Source organism: Entelurus aequoreus, linkage group LG07 (genome assembly GCF_033978785.1).
Source record: "Entelurus aequoreus isolate RoL-2023_Sb linkage group LG07, RoL_Eaeq_v1.1, whole genome shotgun sequence".
Taxonomy (NCBI): Eukaryota; Metazoa; Chordata; class Actinopteri; order Syngnathiformes; family Syngnathidae; genus Entelurus; species Entelurus aequoreus.
The window spans coordinates 58,479,628-58,502,917 of record NC_084737.1 but is presented as its reverse complement, the minus strand read 5'-3'; the positions used below and the strand labels follow the sequence as shown (position 1 = coordinate 58,502,917).

At 40.0% G+C, this 23,290-nt stretch overlaps 1 protein-coding gene and 1 long non-coding RNA gene across 6 annotated transcripts in view; one reads left to right on the top strand and one right to left on the bottom strand.

Moving 5' to 3' along the window:
- Window positions 1-23,290, bottom strand: part of LOC133654080 (dedicator of cytokinesis protein 9-like) — a 201,796-nt gene that overhangs the window by 36,406 nt on the left and 142,100 nt on the right. For 2 of the 5 annotated variants that reach the window (XM_062054078.1, XM_062054083.1), the window contains exons 31-38: window positions 19,702-19,809; window positions 19,538-19,637; window positions 18,506-18,639; window positions 13,690-13,804; window positions 12,883-12,949; window positions 12,744-12,791; window positions 12,328-12,464; window positions 3,598-3,713 (exon numbers count right to left, since the gene is read on the bottom strand). In XM_062054078.1, the coding sequence (XP_061910062.1) occupies window positions 3,598-3,713; window positions 12,328-12,464; window positions 12,744-12,791; window positions 12,883-12,949; window positions 13,690-13,804; window positions 18,506-18,639; window positions 19,538-19,637; window positions 19,702-19,809 (825 nt within the window). The remainder of the gene's footprint in view (window positions 1-3,597; window positions 3,714-12,327; window positions 12,465-12,743; window positions 12,792-12,882; window positions 12,950-13,689; window positions 13,805-18,505; window positions 18,640-19,537; window positions 19,638-19,701; window positions 19,810-23,290) is intronic. The other 3 variants (XM_062054081.1, XM_062054080.1, XM_062054082.1) reach the window with 3 other exon arrangements.
- LOC133654085 (uncharacterized) lies at window positions 1,290-18,856 on the top strand. Its single transcript, XR_009826829.1, has 3 exons — window positions 1,290-1,416; window positions 14,132-14,250; window positions 18,551-18,856. It is a non-coding gene; the product is annotated as an uncharacterized LOC133654085 (long non-coding RNA).

Genomic DNA, 23,290 nt, shown 5'->3' with positions numbered 1-23,290 from the left:
GCCAAATTTGGCCAGCGGGCCAGAGTTTGACAACCATGCTGTAGAATAAAGGTATTTTTCTGCAGAACTGTTTGCATCGTCACTTTATTAAAGGTGGTTGATCTTAATAATTTAGTAAAAATCTGTAAAATTACGTTATTTTTCCGCAAAACGTTTCATGAAAATTTCTGTAAATATAATGTTTTTGATCATTATTTGGTTTACAATGTTTTACTTTAATGTTATGGTTTTCGTTTGGCAGCCGTAGCTGCCAGTAGATGACCGTTTTTTTACAGAATTTTTTTTTTACAGTGCAGAGTGGCACACTTGAGAGAAATGGTTCCATTTGAAGGAAGTGGGGTCTGGTATCTGAGCGCCTGGGGCCACTGTCTGAGCTAGCAGTGCAAAAGGCGCCGGGGGGATCAGAGCCAGGTAGCTCCAATGCTAACTGTGTAGCAGACTCGAGCCATTTAAAAAGCCATGACAATATTTGGTGATAAATAGTTTGGGAGTGCCGTGAGCTTAGCCAGCTGATCGCAAATAATTTCCTCTCACAACCGGCAGAACTTACAGAGATTTGCTAGGCAGCAGAGATCAGTGACGTAGTTGTGTACCGACTCGCTGGTGTGTTGTCTGCGCTGGCGGAAGATGATTCTTGTACGATAACGCTCTGAGGGGCAGCAAAAGTCTGCATGTCTGCACAGGTCCTACATTTGAAAAATGTGCTGTCCCTTGCTGCCCAAGCAGTGAATTAGCGTGCCGCGTAGACTAGCATTGCTAGTGTGAGTTAGCCCGACTGCGGCAATAAAAGTCTCAAAAGAATCATGCCAGCGGGACCAGGGTATTGGCGGCTCGCCGGCCAGAGCAAGGGAGGGAGGCAAAGGAGAATAATGTTATGTCCAAGGACGCAAATACATCCACTGTGTGCTCACTCGACTTTTATTTACACTAACACAACACTTATTCAGAGGCCCGAGAAAACTCCTGTAAGGCACCACACTTCACCGTGGTAACACACCAGCATAGAATTTAAACTAGTCAGAGCTTATGCCTCTTTTGTCGTGAAAGTCTCCTGTTTAAGAACAGTTAGCCTTTGGGCAGGTAACGAGGCTACAAAGCTGAAAGTATTAATGCTGCACTTCAACCAATAAGGTTCTTTACTAAAAATAAAAAAATAATTCTGAGTCTTCAAACTCTCACTCTTGCACGTGTCTGTTGCACTTTACTAAAAAGAAAACTTTTATTATTTCACATTTACTGTTGAGCTAAATTCCAGGTCCTGGTTGTGTATACTACTTTTCCCAGAGTGCACCAGGAACAGCAAACAGTCATCATCACTGATGTATAGCACCTGGGGAGGACTGGAAGAGGCTCTGTCATTCAAACAAAGACACTTTCAAGGAAAGAAGTTCCAAGTCTCCTCCAAAGACACCAATGGTTGGTGAAATGTTTTCTTTCCTTTCATGGTATTTTAAATGTTGCTTAATATGGTCAAGTTTGTTTAACTGCTTTGTAGTTTGTGAATGACTTCACTGCATCATTTACTTTATGGATTTTGTGTTAAGTGAGTTTGCCTTTAGATATAAAATGTTTGAGTTTGGTCAATTAAAAGTATAGAATAAAAAGAGTACAATTCTGTAAAACGGTGAAACTTTACTAAAAGGTGTTTTCTTCATTTGATTTAAAAGGACTAAATGCTTAAAAGTTTAAAATGGAGACACTTTATGATGTTAGATACTTCTTTATTCCATTTAAAATGCTTACGGGATTGATTTAAAATGTTGAATACTCTGTAATAACTTGTCTCTTTTTTTAAATGTTTACAACCTATTAAGGGACCAACCAACTAAAATAAATGGAGTTATCCTTGCGTCTTTTGGCGGAACAAAGAGGTGGACTTGACATTTCCTGTATTTATTTGTATTTGTATATTTCATTTGAGAATTATATTTATCGGAAAATAAGATGATAGCTCTGTGCAGTTCAGTTTCATTTAAAAAAATATTTAGGCCGTTAAGCAAACGAAAGCTAAGCATTTTTGTTTTTTATTTTGTTCCTTTACCGTACTTAGCCCAACTGAGATTGTTTAGGGATAGGTACCAAGTACATCCAGGTAATGTTACAATTTTTAATGACAACAAAGAAAATGACTCAAAATAAACGCTAGTTAGCGCATTTTTGGAAACGTAGAACCTAAATTGATACTAATATACATTGCTATTTATATGCTTCCGATTGGCATTAGCGATTAGGTCATGGCGATTTTAACACCTCCAAATGTGTTGATGAAAACTACAACTAAGATGCACGTTACAATCAAACAGCTGGTGCGAAATAACTAAACTTTTTAGGGCGCAACAAAAGACTAGATATAGCAAAGACTGAACTGACTAGCCAACACACTATAAAATATACACTACTGCCATCTAACATTTTGAACTTGCAACTTAATGCCATTCTAGAAAATAAGGATCAGAAATGTGATAAAACAAGACACAAATGAACCTCGCTTTACGAAGTCCCTTTTAGCGAAAGTTTTGATTTACAAGCTATTAGATCGAGCTGAATATGCTTCTGTGTACGAACGCTTCATTCATTCATTGTGTGTCCCGCTGGCAGCCGTTTTGTGCTTGCGCGATTTGAAGCGGCGGGTGAAGCTGGCTTTGTACCACAGCAAGTTTTAAATAGCAATGACACCAGTATTTTCTGAAAAAAGATGCCAACTTGAATCAAAGCAGAGGAGACAACACAACTTCTCGTTCAGCGGTGTCTTTACTAAGAGCACACACACACTCCCCTTTCCTCCCTGCTCCGCTTTGGTCTGCTCCTTTTTCTCTGCTCAGCTACTCGTTCGCAGATGACAATGTAAAGTTGGTTTTACTATATTAAGTGTTTATTTGAAAACTGTGGTTGTTATAGTTAAGGATTTAGTGATTTCTGATTGTTTGTGAGGGCACCAAAGGGACTTCAGTGCCTACAGGAGAGTTGTTTTAAATAATTGATCCATCACCCCCTTGTGGTCTATTTGATTTACAATATTGTATCACACTTTATAATGTGTTCAAAGTGAACAAGCCTTCACTAAGTCAAGGCTGGAGACCATTATTCATATTTACATTGTTTAGTATGGACAAGTTTTCTATTTACGTATCCTGTTCAGGAACCAATCACGTTCATAAAGCAAGGTTCCATTATAGAACAACTGGCCAGCAGTTATAATCGGAACTGTTTTAAATTTTGCAATAAAAAAATGAGGTTTTGTTATCAAAAACAATATTAAAACAGAAAAAAGCACTGAAAATTACTGTTGAGTACCAGTATCGATTATTCCCAAGTAGCGGGAATTGGGACAGTATGTGAACGGTATTCTTCCACCCCTAACATGATATGTGAAAAAACACATACTATTTTATGAGGAGTTGTATACACTAGCTATAGATAATGTGATTGTCAACACAGCTCTATACCCATAAATATAAGTTTATATTTATTATTTCTGTTAGTTTTTATTTGTATTTTATACTGTATTGGTATTCACATCTTCCATAACATGTTTTTTTGTATAATTTTGTCTAATACTTAGATATTAAAAAAACAAAACAAAAAAGGTGTATATACCTTGAATCCCATAATGAAAATGGTGAGTGTGTCCAGCACAGTCAGACAGACCTCAGTAGACATGTTGGCCTCCAGCAAGCATTGGTTGCTCATATCGGCTTCTGTGTGAGTGTACACTAGAGCAAAAACACAACATTACTGTAATTTATCAAAGTCATATATTTGATCACACATAATGGCCTGATGCTGCTCAAAGATAAATGGTTGTATATAATATAGTGACCAATAATTGCATGTTTAACTGGGGACACAAATTAGTTTTTACATGGTATGGAACATCATCCCCTCTGATTTAAGAGCCTATTGTTCATGCGGCATCTCCTTCCCCCATAAAAACCCATATACATTTCTGCTTCAAGGGAAATGATAGTGGATATACCACAGTATAACAAACACCTGGGCAAATATTTGGACTCGGGGGCTACATTGAGAGAAAAAAGTGTGTGTGGGTGTGGGTGTATATTATGGCTGTCTTAGATTAAAACATTCTGTTCATAGTTAACTCAAAATGAATCGCAGATAGGTGTCATTTTTCACCATTAATAAGTGTACTCTACACAGGGGACTTCATATTGATGCAATACAATATTTTAACCTTTTCTATTTATTAATAAAATATAATATTGAGCCTGCTAATCAGCTAAGAGAATGTACACAATATTTTAGCGAGCCAGAAAAATCCTCACCCCGCCCGCCTCCATGTTCCTAAACTGATGCACTTGCATTTCTTTCTGTGCAAATATCACATAACATAACAAAACATCTCTGACAAAGCATGATCGTAATGTAAGTCAGTTTTATTTTGTTAATGGCAGGGTTCCCCCTAAATTGCCAAAATACCTGTGGCGGTGGGGATGTGGTTAGGGGTGCGGTCGATATCACATCGCATGGTTTGCTATGATCAATATATCTATAAAAAGGCAAAAAAATTAGAATATACATTTAAAACAAATCTGTTAAGTATAGTATTAACATATATATTTTTCTTATCGTTTTGTTCTATTTGCGTATTTTATATACGTGGTTTTTATATACAGTATGCGCATTTAATATATATATACCCTTTTCTTTTTTTTAGAGATTTCTACAATCCTTTGTCACTTTTTCTGTCATAAAAACAATTGCCAACAAATGTAGCATTTATTTTTTGGTGTAATTGGAGACCGTACACGTGTCCTAGCATTCAAAACAGCGGTTATTAATCCTCTGCTCAAAAGACCTATCCTTGAATCTTACCTCCTGGTAAACTACGGGCCTGTGTACCACCTCCTCTTTATCTCAAAAATCTGTGAAAAAATTGTTGCACAGCAGCTAAATGAACACTTGGCGTCTAACAATCTCTGTGAACCCTTTCAGTCTGGTTTCATTCTACTGAGACTGCCCTTACAAAAGTGACTAATGATTTGTTGCTAACTATGGATGCTAATGAGTCATTCATGTTGCTGCGACTTGATCTCAGCGCTGCTATCGATACCGTCAATTATAACATTCTATTAGAATGTATGAAAACACGTATTGGTATGTCAGACTTAGCCTTTTCTTGGTTTAAGTCCTGTCTGACGGACAGGATGCAGTGCTTCTCCCATAACAACGTGACCTCGGAGTATGTTAAGGTAACGTGAGGAGTTTCACAGGGATCAGTTCTTGGCCCTGCACTTTTCAATATCTACATAATACAGCTAGATGACATCATACGCAAATACGGTGTTGGCTTTCACTGTTATGCTGATGACAATCAACTCTACATGCTACTAAAGCTGATCAGCACGCGAGATTGTAGTGACCTGGAGGCGTGTCTAAATGAAGTCAAACAATGGATGTCCAACATTTTTTGCATCTTCACACTAAGAAAACAGAAATGTTGATTATTGGTCCTGCTAGACCCCGACATTTATTTAATAATACCACCTTAATATTTGACAACAAAATAACTCCAGTGTGACTCGGTAAAGAATCTTTATTATCTTCGACCCAACTCTCTTGTTTCAGTCACACATTAACATTGTTACTAAAACAGCCTTCTTTCATCTCCGTAATATCGTAAAGATGTGTCCCAATTTGTCCACTACCGATGCTGAGATCATTATTTATGCGTAGAACAAACCATTTTTCATTTTTGATAGGAGTGTAGGTTGTTAGACAGTCTTAAAGGCCTACTGAAACCCACTACTACCGACCACGCAGTCTGATAGTTTAAATATCAATGATGAAATCTTAACATTGCAACACATGCCAATACGGCCGGGTTAACTTATAAAGTGCAATTTTAAATTTCCCGCGAAACTTCCGGTTGAAAACGTCTATGTATGATGACGCGCGTGACGTCAATCGTTGAAACGGAAGTATTCGGACACATTGTATCACAATACAAACGGCTCTGTTTTCATCGCAAAATTCCACAGTATTCTGGACATCTGTGTTGGTGAATCTTTTGCAATTTGTTTAATGAACAATGAAGACTGCAAAGAAGAAAGTTGTAGGTGGGATTGGTGTATTAGCGGCTGGCTGCAGCAACACAACCAGGAAGACTTTGACTTGAATAGCAGACGCGCTATCCGACGCTAGCCGCCGACCGCATTGATGATCGGGTGAAGTCCTTCGTCGCTCCGTCGATCGCTGGAATGCAGGTGAGCATGGGTGTTGATGAGCAGATGAGGGCTGGCTGGCGTAGGTGGATAACTAATGTTTTTAGCATAGCTCTGTGAGGTCCCGTTGCTAAGTTAGCTTCAATGGCGTCGTTAGCAACAGCATTGTTAAGCTTCGTCAGGCTGGAAAGCATTAACCGTGTAGTTACAGGTCCATGATTTAATAGTATTGTTGATTTTCTGTCTATCCTTCCAGTCAGGGGTTTATTTCTTTTGTTTCTATCTGCAGTTAAGCCCGATGCTATCACGTTAGCTCCGTAGCTAAAGTGCTTCGCCGATGTATTGTCGTGGAGATAAAAGTCACTGTGAATGTCCATTCCGCGTTCTCGACTCTCATTTTCAAGAGGATATAGTATCCGAGGAGGTTTAAAATACAAATCCGTGATCCACAATAGAAAAAGGAGAGAGTGTGGAATCCAATGAGCCCTTGTACCTAAGTTACGGTCAGAGCGAAAAAAGATGCGTCCTGCACTGCACTCTAGTCCTTCACTCTCACATTCCTCATCCACGAATCTTTCATCCTGGCTCAAATTAATGGGGAAATCGTCGCTTTCTCGGTCCGAATCGCTCTCGCTGCTGGTGTAAACAATGGGGAAATGTGAGGAGCCTTTCAACTTGTGACGTCACGCTACTTCCGGTACAGGCAAGGCTTTTTTTATCAGCGACCAAAAGTTGCGAACTTTATCGCCAATGTTCTCTACTAAATCCTTTCAGCAAAAATATGGCAATATCGCGAAATGATCAAGTATGACACATAGAATAGATCTGCTATCCCCGTTTAAATAAAAAAAAATCATTTCAGTAGGCCTTTAATATGATACAAGCAAGTTTATAATGACATTATTTTTCATTGTTGTCAGATGAGAAACATCTTCAAACTTTCAGGCTTGGTGCCCCTGTACAACATTCCCACTTCTCATAATGTTCCTGACAATTCCACCGCATGGAGGATCTGATTTGTACAAAAAAAAGGCTTGCATTTCAGCCAATCCGAGGGAAGGGATTCACATGGCCACATTCCTAGGAGGGTTAATCATTTTGCAATGCAGTCTGCTGAAAATGATGAAAAGCACCACTCTAAATAACAACTGATGCTGCGGTCAAAGTTGAAATGGTCACAAACCACTGTTACCGATATTTAACACTCTACTGCCATCTGGCAGCTAAAGTGGGCAGTGCACCCTCCAATTCATCTCCTTTCATATGTCAGGTAAACCGCAATTAATCGGGCCGTATAAATTCCCTTCCTACTGTAGCTAGGGCGTGTGCTTGGCTGAATTTGGGGACGGCGTGGCGCAGTTGGGAGAGTGGTCTGCAACCTTAGGGTTCCTGGTTCAATCCCCACCTTCTACCATCCTAGTCACGTCCGTTGTTTCCTTGAGCAAGACACTTCACCCTTACTCCTGATGGGTCGTGGTTAAGGCCTTGCATGGCAGCTCCCGCCTTCAGTGTGTGAATGTGTGTGTGAATGGGTGAATGTGGAAATAGTGTCAAAGCGCTTTGAGTACCTTAAAGGTAGGAAAGCGCTATACAAGTATAACCCATTTATCATTTATTTATCATTATAATTTCTAGAAATGCGTAAGGAGTGAGAGTTGTGGTGTGAGTGCTTGTGAAAGGCGTAATTTGAGAAACTCTCACACCGATTGCGTGACTATTGTCAAAAAGTGAACAGTTTGAGATTGTCGCGGTGAAGATACCAGCAGCGGCAGGATTAGTGCTGTGTTGTTTACAAAGATTTCAATCAAACCCGGAAAGGACGTCCTGGTGTAAGACATTTGTTGATCGCCGCAACGTAATACTAATCGAAAATAAAGTAAATATTACACTGTAATACATATAATACATATATAAAACGTAATTTACCAATAGTTAATTTTGATTTGTTTTTAAATCTGCAATGTGGTAAAGCCACGACATTCGAAACGCGATGTGGCAAGGGACGACTGTAATGGCAAAATAATAAGCTATTGAAATAAGCTACTGTAGCTCCTTCACATGCTTTTGTCTGACACACAGCCATATCCTCAGAGTCAGATGGCTGTCAATTGTATGTCAGATGATAACCACTGCAAGATGTTCACTTCTACACTATGTTCCCTTCTCCCACCTAACCTTATCCTTGTCCACATACACACAATGGTCGTTTAAACCCCCCCCCCGTCCGCCGGAAAATGCGCACGTCATAGTCATTTCCAGTGTTGCTTTGTGTGCAAGTTCTTAAATGTAACTTATCTGAACAATATCCAGTGTTGTGGTATTTCAAATAACTGGAATCCAGTGTGCTTTGGGGCCCTATTGTAGTGAATCACACCTGAGCCATCATAAATTAATCAAATCTTTAATGGGCATGTGAAAGTAAAGAATGTGATAAAGAACATTTAACATCAATCAATATAGGAATCTAGATATCTGGTCAGGACACTCCTCACTCTTTTGCCTTCACCTTCATTGTCCATTCCTTTTTGGTGACTTTATATACTCTGGACCTAGACGTTGAATCCGCGACATACATGGCTGACAATAACTGATACAGTCTGCTTTGCCAGGCGTCTTCCCTCGACGGCCAGGTAATACAAAGCACACGCTACCATTTTTTATCACATCCACGTGAACCCGCATTCTCGTTGTCTCTCCTTCGACAAATGGACATATTTTTTCGGCAAACAGATTTACAGCTGACCTGGACATTTGAAAGTTCTCTTGCGGTCTGAGATGTGTTGTATCCGAAATAGCTGCAATCTTGCGTTTTCTTCTCCTAAGGTATTCATGTGCGATTTCCACAAGGGTCTGTACAGACGGAAGGAGAAACACGGGCATGTCTGGATGACTTGCCTCCATATTTCCAGTAGTTAGCTCCGAGTTACGAAACCGCTTTATTATGAAGCTGGCTGTGGCGCTCTTTCTGACGTCACTTCCTGTGTGGGGCGCGGTCTTTCTGTCACTTCCTCTCTGAACTCGGTTTGTAAACGATCAATGAGTCCATACAAAGCTAAGAGCCGGAGATTCAAGAAATAGACAGCGCACTTACCTGTGTAAAAAAGTATCCAGGGAGGGGAACCTTAAACGGTGGTTTAGTGTGGCCGAAACGAGGCTTAGGCTAAATAATTATTTGTTTAAGGGATTATCCGGCTTAGAGTAGACATAGCCTTAAAGGCCTACTGAAACCCACTACTACCGACCACGCAGTCTGAGAGTTTATATATCAATGATGAAATCTTAACATTGCAACACATGCCAATACGGCCGGGTTAATTTATAAAGTGCAATTTTAAATTTCCCGCGAAACTTCCGGTTGAAAACGTCTATGTATGATGACGTATGCGCGTGACGTCAATCGTTGAAAGTATTCGAAAGTATTCCGACACCATTGTATCCAATACAAAAACCTCTGTTTTCATTGCAAAATTCCACAGTATTCTGTAAATCTTTGTTGGTGAATCTTTTCCAATTTGCTTAATGAACAGTGAAGACTGCAAAGAAGAAAGTTGTAGGTGGGATCGGTGTATTAGCGGCTGGCTGCAGCAACACAACCAGGAGGACTTTGACTTGTATAGCAGACGCGCTATCCGACGCTAGCCGCCGACCGCATCGATTATCGGGTGAAGTCCTTCATCACTCCGTCGATCGCTGGAACGCAGGTGAGCACGATTGTGTTGATGAGCAGATGAGGGCTGGCTGGCGTAGGTGGAGAGATAATGTTTTTAGCATAGCTCTGTGAGGTCCCGTAACTATGTTAGCTTCAATGGCGTCGTTAGCAACAGCATTGTTAAGCTTCGCCAGGCTGGAAAGCATTAACCGTGTAGTTACAGGTCCATGGTTTAATAGTATTGTTGATTTTCTGTCTATCCTTCCAGTCAGGGGCTTATTTCTTTTGTTTCTATCTGCATTTAAGCACGATGCTATCACGTTAGCTCCGTAGCTAAAGTGCTTCGCTGATGTATTGTCGTGGAGATAAAAGTCACTGTGAATGTCCATTTCGCGTTCTCGACTCTCATTTTCAAGAGGATATAGTATCCGAGGTGGTTTAAAATACAAATCCATGATCCACAATAGAAAAAGGAGAAAGTGTGGAATCCAATGGGCCAGCTTGTACCTAAGTTACGGTCAGAGCGAAAAAAGATGCGTCCTGCACTGCACTCTAGTCCTTCACTCTAACGTACCTCATCCACGAATCTTTCATCCTCGCTCAAATTAATGGGGTAATCGTCACTTTCCCGGTCCGAATCGCTCTCGCTGCTGGTGTAAACAATGGGGAAATGTGAGGAGCCTTTCAACCTGCGACGTCACGCTACTTCCGGTACAGGCAAGGCTTTTTTTATCAGTGACCAAAAGTTGCGAACTTTATCGTCGATGTTCTCTACTAAATCCTTTCAGCAAAAATATGGCAATATCGCGAAATTATCAAGTATGACACATAAAATGGATCTGCTATCCCCGTTTGAATAAAAAAATGTCATTTCAGTAGGCCTTTAATGAGTTCAAGTCAAGTACAAAGCAGGAAGTTTAGCATAGCTGTCAACTCTCCTGTTTCCTTTGGGAAACTACCATATTCAACCTTCTTTCCCTTAAATTTCCCTTAAATTTTATGCTTCAAAAAATATTCTCCGGTATTGCAGCTGACAATAGTGAAGATATTCACGCTTGAGCCACAGCAGTCTGCAACGGCAATGAAGGCACTGGTAGTCGGTGGTCGGTTAATACATCCCGCAAAAATGGCCGACCTGAAAGTTTACCATTTTTTTCAAATCCCAATTGAACAGGTTTGATTTAAAGTGTTGAATAGTTTGTCACAGTGGGTTCTTATGGGTTAAGAATAGTTTATTCTCTCATTCTGAACCAAAATATGGTATTGTCTAATGTGGGAAATGAAATACAGTGGTACCTCAAGATACAAGTTTCTCATCTTACGAGTTTGTAGGGATCCTAGTTGTCTCTCGGCTAACTGATCATAATAAAAATTATTACCATAAATTAAAGAAATAAATCATCAAAATTATGACTGAGTGTGTAGCAGACTTGGACTTCGAGTGTAACAATGTTTGTCAGCTTCCAGTTCATTTTAGGATACAATACAAAGTATTACCTATCACTTACAGGGCCCCATATTTACTTGGTAGATTTTTTGTCATAATAGGTCACTGCTTCCTGCCGACCGCCTTGCTGTACCTCGTACAAAATTAAACACTAAATACTGTGCTGAGTAAGTATTTTCTAAATGAATAAGCTGAGCTAATGTTTCTTAAACATCCATTTTCTACTGCTTGTCCCTCTCGGGAAGGTGGGGTACACCCAGATAGACAGACAACACTCACACTCACACACTAGGGCCAATTTAGTGTTGCCAATCAACCTATCCCCAGATGCATGTCTTTGGAGGTGGGAGGAAAACTAAGTACCTAAAGAAAACCCACGCAGTCACGGGGAGAACATAGAAACTTTGTATTGTAATATTCCATTATTAATTATTTTATATCTTCATTATTGTATTTGTTATGTTTCATCATGCTATATGCTGATATTTGATTGTATTTATATTTTAACCATGTGACGCCCTTTGTGAGCTCTGTCTGTGAGAAGTGCTATTCAAATAAAATGTATTAACTTACAATACTGTAGCAGGAGTAAATAACGCCAGCCAAAAACGTTAAAAAATATCTGCACGGGGATATCTACACCATAGAAATATGGAGAAGTTGCAGGTTGTGTGCAGTAAATGTGTGACAGAGAAGCAGTTCCAGTACCGTAGAAGTCTGCTCTACACCGTAAAAGCTTTACATTATTGTGCCTTCATAAAACTACTGTTGTTGTTAGTAGTACATTCTATTTTGTTTTTATGCAATATTTAATATGTAAAATGTTAAAATTTTGGAATTTGGGGGCCAGAAAGCACATTTTAAATACAATTTATTAAAAGGTGCCATTGTTTCGCAATCTGTTTTTCAAGGTACGAGCTGTGTCACAACAACAATTACTCATATCCAAGGTACCACTGCACCTATATCAGTATTTAGTATAGAAGTGTTACATTTTATCTGGTTTGTGTATTTTATTTGAACAATTGAAAGATCCAAGATAAGCTTACTGTTGTTGAGCATGTGAGCGTTCTCCAAAGTCCCAAGCTGCTGTAAGCGGGAGTGCAGAATGCCCGTCCTATTACGAGACACAGGCAAAGTCAAGGATTTCCTGTCTGTATTCAGAGGCCCTGTCCCTTCATGACCCCTGTGGACCAAAAAAATCAATGAATGTGAGAAGTTAATTACCATAAAGCAAAAAGTGTTGCTACATTGATATGTTCGTAAAAAGGAGGAGCATGCAAAGAGAAGTGACTCTTACCCATGCGGGAGTGGTTATGGGGCCACAGCATTAACCATATCACAGTTTGTCAGCAGCAGTAATGACAAGCAAAGATATTATAGGACTCAAAATAAATAAGTGTCTGGTTATAAAATTATATATTGTAGTAGTGTCAGCTGATATTTAAAGCAACATTTACTCCACCTGGTGATGATGCGCTTCCCCATGTACCTAAATTGATGAAGGCAGAACCTGCAGGAAGGACCCAGTAAAATCAATGATGAAATGTGTGTCTTCACAACCACTTAAGCAGGATTGTATGCTGTCTCTTGTGTATACTTACTCCAATAATGTAAAAAATTCCATTAGCATATATGGCGCCGCTTTGTTCCAATATGAAAAAAGGGCTTCTGAGAATGAGAAAACGAAAGTGTTTTTTTACAGGTGTCCCTATTATCAAAATGATGACCGCATCAACAACAAAATGGAATTTGTTGCAGTGAGCAATTACTTTTACCGGCCTGAGCAAATCATATCCAAATATATGTCCATTGTATGTGTAAAAACATTTGTTTTAATGTGTGATGTAATTGTCGATACATTTAGGCATTTTTGGTTTTAAAATTGTGTAGAAATCTGACAGTCTTTGCATGCCAAAAACCCCAAAACATTTATTTAATATTTAGAATGCATTAAAAAAAAATCCATCCGTCATCACGTCTTGCATTATGATTTTGAACGATAGGCAAAATTCCCCAAAAAGTGCAGTTCCCCTTTAACACCATTCAGCTCTACATTACACTCATGAATATGACATGCCAGTACGTTTGATGACTCCCGAGAAAGTGCAAACAGATTCCAAATATTACCCTCTCGAGAAAAGTATTTCTCTATTCCTGATACATCTTAAATGCTGTTAACATGGAGACAGTTTTATGTTTTCCCCTAAAACTGTTGCTCATCATCTAGTTATCTAAAGGCCTAGTACTTTCATGGAATCCAGGTTATGATTTTTTTTTTATCTGTGCAATTTTTATAAGCTATTATGGCTTATCATCAGCATCACACAGCCCTCACACGCGGTTGTAGAGTAATTTGTAATTCCTAGTAAATAATACATTATTACAACAAAGAAACTCACATAGCCTACCTTCTGACATGCTCTTGAGGATATGCAGAAAGCACAAGAGCAGGTTTTTTGCATCGTCCTGGTCCAGTTTGTCACAACGCAGCATGGCACTGCTCAGAGATGAAGCACACTGCTTCTGATGCACATACAAAATTATGTAATGTCATGCCACAGAATGTTGCAAGAAAGAGAGAAAGTTCACTTAGACTCAAAACAAAGTACAAATTCTTAGAAAAACCAACAACTTTTCATAATTTGTTGCAGAAGGCGAAGCAAAAATGTGCATATTTGCTTCAGCAGTTCTTCAGGAAAACATTCAAAACTTCAGAAAAAAATCAATTAATAAAATATGTGTCATTTATAGCTCACACTTTAAAGGGGACACTCCAAACAGAAAAAAAAAAAGTTGCTGGTGTTTAAACCAGAATGGGAGTGAATACTTGTAATGGTATGTTATCCCCAGGATCTCCATCCACCTGCATCTTCGGGGCTTTTGAAAGATGTCCAGCAAGAAGGGAGTAGTCCATTGTGAAACGATTGGTTGCATGCTTTCGAGGCAAGACTCGGTTCACAGAATGCAAGGTGAAATGTGACACATTGACTGTGGGAATCCTCCTAAAAAAATTTTTTGTGGTACTATTTTGTTATTTTTATTTTTTTGCTGCTATGTCTTCCCTCTCTCCCTCCCGTCCCTCCCCGTGGGGTCTAAGGCGTGTCACACAGATTTACTGTTGGGGTCTAATAGATGGCGGATGCTGGTAGGATGACGAGTGGCGGAGTGCGTATCATCTCTTGGAACACCAAGGGCATGAACAACGCTGTCAAAATTGGTAAAGTCTTAACTCGGCTGCAGCATCTCAAAGGGGACATTATGTTTCTGCAAGAAACACACCTGAAGACATCAGAAATTCTCCGTATTAAGAGGTCTTGGATGAGCCACTTATTCCATTCCAAATTTTCTGCTAGGGCTAGAGGTTCGGCCATAATTATCCATAAGCGTGTTATGTTTGAGCCAGCAGACGTTATAGAAGATAATGAAGGTCGCTATGTTGTGGTTTCGGGCACGCTACAGAACACACCCGTAATTTTAGTCTCTGTGTATGCACCTAACTGGGATGATGACACTTTTTTCACAAGACTTTTTGCTAGGATCCCCAACGTCGATAGCCACCGCATAATCGTAGGCGGGGATTTTAACTTAGTCCAGGATGCGATTCTTGATCGATCCTCCCATACTCGAAATACACTATCCAAAGCAGCAGAGGCTGTGTCATCTTATGCAAACCAAGTAGGACTTTCAGATCCCTGGAGATTCAGGAACCCGCATGGAAAGGCATTTTCATTCTTCTCGCACGTTCACCATTCGTTTTCCCGTATTGATTTCTTTCTAATAGATAACAATCTCTTGCATTGTATTAACGCATGCGACTACCACCCGATAGCCGTCTCTGACCACGTGCCAATCTCAGTCGACATTAAATTTCCGCAAGGTGTGACCGGCCGCACAATGTGGAGGTTCAGCTCTCACTTGCTCTCGGACATTAAGTTCAAAGATTTTGTTGAAACAGAAATTCGTACCTGTATTGAGTTTAATGACACCCCTGACATTGAAAATAGCATCTTGTGGGAAGCACTTAAGGCTACTGTCCGGGGACAGGTGATCGCTTATATTTCCAGGATGAGGAGGACAGAGGGCTAGGCTGACGGAAATTGCTAAAGAACTCCTCGACCTCGACAACGTATACGCTGTTTGTCCATCTCCATCCCTGTATAAAAAACTTATTCTGCTACTATCGGAACATGACCTGCTTATGACGCACATAGTAGAAAGACAACTGCGACAATCCAAACAATGCTTCTATGAACATGGAGACAAGGCCGGCCGACTTTTAGCTCAACGGGCCAGGGCTGCTTGCGCATCGCGGTCGATTCCCAAAATTAGACTACCTGATGGTAGTTATACTTCTGATCCAGTTTATATTAATAAGTGTTTTTCTGAATTTTACACTAAATTATACACTTCTGAATATACTCCTATCTCCGCGATTTGCCCCAACCCCCTCGATTCATTAACATATCCTTGCATTGATGTAAACATTGCCAGGGAGCTGGGTAGACCCATTTCCTCGTCAGAGATACAGGAGGCAATTCGATCTATGCTAAATGGAAAGTCGCCCGGCCCTGATGGCTTCACAGTTGAATTTTACAAGGCTTACTCATTACTGTTATCCCCCATTTTAGCAAGAATGTTCAATGATTCCTTCAACGCCGGCCGCTTACCAGGGACTCTGTCAGAGGCTTCCATTTAATTACTTCTTAAGAAAGACAGGGATGCTACCTCTTGTGGTAACTACAGACCAATCTCACTTTTGAACGTGGACTGCAAGATTCTGGCGAAAGTTCTCTCTACACGTCTTCACGTGTACGAGACTCCGCTTGCCTCCGTACATACTAACGGCATCCGTTCAGCTTACTTCCCTCTCCAGCGTGGGACCCGGCAGGGATGTCCGCTTTCACCCTTGCTGTTTAATATAGCCATTGAACCGCTTGCTATTTGGCTTAAGAATTCGGAGGAGTTTAAGGGTATCACTCGTTTCGGTCGGGTTCATAAGCTCTCCCTATATGCAGATGATGTTCTGTTGTTCGTTTCGGACCCATCGTCCTCGCTTCCCCATATACTATCGATTCTAGATCAGTTCGGTCGTTTGTCAGGGTACAAACTGAATATTCAGAAAAGCAAACTATTTTTTGTGAATAATTTGGCAAGGTCACTCCCGCGCTCACAATTCCCCTTTAGGATCTCGGAGGACGGTTTTAAATATCTGGGCATGTTTGTCTCGAATTCTCCCACAGAGCTGTTTCGTAAAAACTTTCAAGCACTGTTAGACAAATGTAAATTGGACTTGTCCAGGTGGGCTGCCCTCCCCCTATCCCTGGTTGGCCGCATTAACCTCATAAAAATGATTTTACTTCTGAAATTTTTATATCTCTTTCAACACATCCCTATATGTCTCAACAAATAATTTTTTGTTGGCCTTGATCAACAACTTCTTGCTTTCATTTGGCAAAACAAGCCATTTTACAGCTCCCTAAGACGGAGGGTGGTCTAGCACTTCCAAACTTTAGAAATTATTTTTGGGCCTGCAATATTAATAAACTTCTGTACTGGGTCCGCTGCGACTCCCCAGTCGCCTGTCCACCTTGGGCTCACATAGAGGTAGCATCGTCTAATGGTTCCCTGCACGCGGTGATTTGCTCACAGCTACCCTTATGTTCATTGGGGACCTCCCTAAACCCAGTTGTTAAAAATACTATTAAAATTTGGACTCAATTTAAGAAACATCATGGCCTGCACAAAGCTTCCAGCGGTGCTCCGATTTTGAACAATCCCGCCTTTATCCCTGCCTGCTCTGATTCTGCGTTTCGCACCTGGTCGACTAACGGCCTTAAAATCCTCAACGACCTGTACCACGATGGAGTGTTCTCTTCGTTCGCTTCTCTGTCAACAAGATACAATATACCTAATACACATTTCTTTTGATACCTTCAAATAAGGCATTTTATTAAAAAACAATTACCTAATTTTCCCAACCGCCCCCCAGAAGCAGAAATTGATCGGTTTCTCTCCTTTGACTCTGACAAACGACGTTTGATATCTGTAATATATAATGAAATCGGCTTTCTGAATCCACTTAACACTTCACCTGCCAGAGAATCCTGGGACCATGACCTTGGGGCACCTATACCTGACGGGCGGTGGAGAGAAGCTTTGAGGCTGGTGCATTCATCATCTATTTGCGCTAGGCATGGCCTAATACAATGTAAGATACTACATAAAGCACATTTCACTAATGCTAGACTGGCTAAAATATACCCCAACCATAGAGACGCTTGTAACCGCTGTACACAATCCCCAGCTGACCATTTGCATATGTTCTGGACGTGCCCAAAACTCTCAAGTTTTTGGTCGGCTATTTTTGACACTGTCGGGCAGGCCCTTGATAGAACAATAACACCCAGCCCGCTGACTGCCCTTTTTGGCGTTCCGCAGGTGGACGGTTTACCTGCAACCGCTCGTCATGTCATTGCGTTAGCGACTCTGCTGGCTAGGCGTACAATTCTTTTTAAATGGAAGCTTGCGTCTCCGCCGAGCCATAACAGTTGGATACAGATGTCTTGCGGTGTCTGCAATTAGAGAAGCTTCGGTTCTCGCAGAAAGGATCTGTGGCATCTTTCCATAAAACTTGGGGCCCCCTCCTGGACATTATTAGGGACAAGCTTGACATCACCCCAAGCGATTCGAGTAACACAACTTGGACAGAACTGACCGCTGAAGACCCCCACCCCCCCCCCCCCCACCCTCATTCCTTGTGTTTATTTACTTTTACGTTATATTTTATTGTATATCTTATGTATTATTTATTTTACCTTATTTACTCTTTATTTACCTCAATATAGTTTGTTAGATTGAAGCTAAGTTTGCATATATTCATGTGTGTCTATATTTGTTGTGGGCACTAGGCGACAATTAACTTGGGAATTAAGTGGGTGGGTATTGTAAGGGATGGGGTTTATTATGTTACATATTGAAAAATGTGCAGATACTCCAACTTGCTGTTGCCATGATCCATCATGCTGTATTGTCTGCAAAATTCAATAAAAATATTTGGAAAAAAAACATTTGTTTTTGTGGTCTTTGGACATTGGAGAGTAAAAGGTGCAGGGGCTTTGTGTGCAAGGTGTATGATAGACCAAAGTCCAAAGAAATACAATGAAAATACCTAAATCATTCTTAAAGGTGTTTGGAACGGCAACAGGCACTCTGGTGTTTGTTTACCTTCTCCAGAGAATTTGTCCTGTTACTGCTCTTGTCCACCAGCAGGCTGTTTCCAGAGTCGGTGGAGACCAGAGAGCCTCTGGAGCCTGCATGTTGAACCAAGCCAAGATTGGGCGTTGAGCTGTAAGGAGAGGCTGCAGTGACGTAGAAATGTAAGCACGTGAGAACAGTCCTTTGATTTCATTATTGATTACATGACTACTTTGGGAACATAATACATGAACTGATTTAGGTTAATTGTTTAAACCAGATAGACAGTTTTCTGTTCTTTAAGACAGTGGTCCCCAACCTTTTTGTAGCTGCGGACCAGTCAACGCTTGAAAATGTGTCCCACGGACTGGGGGGGGTTGGTGTATGGTATATATATATATTTTTTTTTTTTCTTCTTTTTCATAAAGAAATACAATCATGTGTGCTTACGGAGTGTATCCCTGCAGACTGTATTGATCTATATTGATATAATGTATATATTGTGTTTTTTATGTTGATTTAATAAAAAATAAAACAATTATTTATTTATTTTTATTTTTTTATTTTTTTATTTATTTATTTTTTCTTTTTTTTCTTTTGCGGCCCACAGACCGGTACCGGGCCACTGCTTTAAGATACATACACTAGTTTCAAAGTGCAAGTATACCATGAAGCTCATTAAACAACACTATAGTAGAGCTAGTTCTTTTATCTGAGAGTGCATATAATACAAGTAATTGTCAGAAAAAGAGCTTAATTTGGATTGCAGTCAAGGATACTTCGACAAGGCCACACTATCAACCCAAGCACACTGTCATATACAACAAAGGGACAATTTATGAACTTCCTGGCACCTGTTTGTACCCTTCTCATGGCAAAAACACTTATAGTAATATTTCTAAGTTTTGAAAGCTTCAGATACAGTATATGGTGCAAAAAGTGCCAAGTGCCACACTCTAGTCAGCCACTTTACCCAAGACGGTACAATCAAGCTTCTCTGTATAGTTCATCAAGAAAACATTGTATGCATTTATTTGGTCACATGATAGTAAATCAACTCACTGGTTCCAGAGATAACCCCGAACACATCTTTGTGAAGAGCGCTGTCTATGTATGTACTGGGCTTCTGAGGGGTCGCCACGAGTGAGTCCTCCATTGGGTTCTGCCAAACAGAACATAGTAATATAAGAAAATAGCTTCAACCACAATTCAGGTTTCAAGTTTACCTTGTGGTGGTCTGGAGGTACAAACACTTGGCTTTCAAGCCTGTGTACATTCTCCTGCAGCAGGCCAAACAGAGGCAGGTAGAGGGTGGCAAGTCTGGCTTGATGGCTCTGGAATGAGGTGATGATAAATGTCATTTAGAAATCAATGACAACAAATATTGGGAACTATTTGAATATAAGTTATGGCTATGCCGACACACATTGATATTTTCAAACAAGCGTTTTTGTCCTTTTTGGCTTAGGTTTTTTTTTCCTGAAAAATTGTGCTTTTGAAAAGCTCTGACCTGGGTGAGGAGTCAGGACCTTCCCAAATTTAGCCTACAGCATTTTGACTGTGGACGACAAAAACTGAACTAAAAAACTGGTGTCTAACACTTTAAATGTCCTAAAATGGGTCTGATACAGGTCAGTGTTCAACTTGAACTTAAGTTGTGGAGTGACTAATAGGAAGTATTTAGGAGTGGTTGTCATGTGACAGTCTTTTGACTATTCCAGGATTAGACATTGCCAAAATGTCAGTGTGTCAACTACATTAACTCATATCCAAAAATTTATATTTTGCAATTAAAGCTCATTTTAGAGCCATTTTAACATTTATTATGCTTATAATATCACAACTTCAGGCTGTTGCTGTGGAAGTGTATCCTCAGCTACTCTCAAGCTCATGTCCAGCATTATGTTTAGTGTCTCTCCAACGTCAGAGGTGGACGTTGAAGGTGTTTGACATTTGTCACCATGGTTTCATATTTTGCACATAAAATGAGGCTAATGTTAAAAATGCTAAAATACTTGATCAAAGAGAACCGTACCGTAACAACTTTTGTCACTACTAATGCTGTCAAATAAAATAAATAAAAAATCAGATTTATGACACTTTTGAATTTTTTGATTAATCGTGATTAATCACAGTCCAAATACTTGCTGTCATAATTTAAATTCACTTTAAAAAAAAGACCATAATTTGACAAAAATGCATTTTATTATAAAATATTTCACCTGAATGCACATTTTTTTTATGCTCAAAACTTGTAATGGTTTTAGTTAATGTTCCATCAAGATGTATTTTGAAGTGAAATTTGCCACCAGTCTAAGTCTCCTCACTCATCTTTGCACTGACGTATGCAATGACCTGATCACTTACTGTATAGCTGCCCATGCCGCCTTTCAAGTAACCATCTGCAGTTTATGTAAAGAAGGATGTGTGGTCAAAATATATTACACGATTTATCTGCAGTTATACATGATTAATTTTGTGATTAATTGTATGTGTTAAGGCGTTAACTTTGACAGACCTAATTATGACTGACTTAATTTCGACACATTTGACTAGGCTGCAGCTCACCCCTTGAGGCCTAAGAGACAAATGTCCGTGTAAATGTATATTGTGCTGACACCAAGGCTGGCTAACTCTGCAGCCAGCACACTCTTGAAGTTGTCATGGAGTGAGGTTTACTAAAGTACATGTGGCGCAGCCACACTGGCTAGCTGGCCCCCTTTGGAAAGTGGATTAATGGATGGACATTGGACTCAATTGCATTGATTTGTGTTAATAAGTGCATGCCTTAATGAAGTTCTTCGACAAAAAAAATTATTTAACTATAGGGGGATGTGGGAACCTTTTTAGAGGGCCAATTCTACCTAAAATAGACCTAAAGACATCCACGCTTTTCTGTGTGCCACCTGGGCTGCGGTATCTCCACCAAATCAAATCAAACTTTATTTATATAGCACTTTTCATGCACAGGCAAGTGTCAAGCATAAAGTGCTGTACAAAACAAACAGACAACAATAATAGAAGAAGAGAAGAAAACACACAGGCATTCACACACGTACAAACACACACATACAACATTATTGGAAATAAGGCAAAAACTAAACATGGCATGGCACTGAGGATTTGAGGTAAAATGCCACCTTTGAGGCATCCACACTGGAGAATAACTAAAATTAACGTTGTACAGGTACATATATTTTATCACGTTTAATACTATATACATATATATACCTTATTTTTCGGACTATAAGTTGCAGTTTTTTTCATAGTTTGGCCGGGGGTGCGACTTATACTCAGGAGCGACTTATGTGTGAAATTAACACATTACCGTAAAATATCAAATAATATTATTTAGCTCATTCACGTAAGAGACTAGACGTATAAGATTTCATCGGATTTAGCGATTAGGAGTGACAGATTGTTTGGTAAACATATAGCATGTTCTATATGTTATAGTTATTTGAATGACTCTTACCATAATGTTACGTTAACATACCACGCCCGTTCTCAGTTGGTTATTTATGCATCATATAACGTATACTTATTCAGCCTGTTGTTCACTATTCTTTATTTATTTTAAATTGCCTTTCAAATGTCTATTCTTCGTGTTGGGTTTTATCAAATAAAATTTCCCCAAAAAATGCGATTTATACTCCAGTGCGACTTATATGTTTTTTTCCTTCTTTATTATGCATTTTCGTCCGGTGCGACTTATACTCCGGAGCAACTTATACTCCGAAAAATACAGTCCATACGCGTATGTATGTATGCATGTATATACATGTATGTATGTATGTACTGTATATACACAAAACATACAACAACAAATGTGAAAATTTAAATGTAAATAACACAATAAAATAATAAAAAACAGATGATTAGTGAAAAGTCTGATTAATAAGGTGTGTCTTTAGCTTTGTTTTAAAAGTTCAACGCTCTCTGCAGTCTTGAGGCTCTCTGGTAAGCTGTTCCACAGGTGGGGGCCATAGTGGCTAAATGCCGCCTCACCGTGGGTCTTTGTTCTGGTATACGGTAAAGCTAAAAGGACAGTACCAGAGGACCTCTGGATCCTCGAGGGTTGATCCGGTAAAAGCAGATCAGATAGATAAGAAGGCGCAAGGCCATTAAGACATTCAAAAACAAATAATAGAACTTTAAAATCGACCCTGAAGCGGAAGGGGAGCCAATGCAGCCACTTTACAATTGGTGTAATGTGCTTCCGCACTCTGGTCCATGTCAGCACGCGTGCAGCTGAGTTTTGTAATAATTGTAGACCATCCATCCATCCATCCATTTTCTACCGCTTGTCCCTTTCGGAGTAGCGGGGTGTGCTGGAGCCTATCTCAGCTGCATTCGGGCGGAAGGCGGGGGTACACCCTGAACAAGTCGCCACTTCATCACAGGGCCAACACAGATAGACAGACAACATTCACACTCACATTCACACACTAGGGCCAATTTAGTGTTGCCAATCAACCTATCCCCAGGTGCATGTCTTTGGAGGTGGGAGGAAGCCGGAGTACCCGGAGGGAACCCACTAAGCCACGGGGAGAACATGCAACAACATGCAAACTCGGGATTGAACTCAGGACTACTCAGGACCTTCGTATTCTGAGGCACATGCACTACCCCCTGTGCCACCGTGCTGCCAATTGTAATTGTAGACTTCTGATATTTTTGGGAAGGCCAGAGAGCAGGGCATTACAATAGTCTACACGACAGGAAATAAAAGCTTGCATTAGCACCTCTGTGTTGGCCTGAGAGAGAAACAGGCGGACTCTGGCTATGTTCTTAAGATGATGAAAACTTATAGCA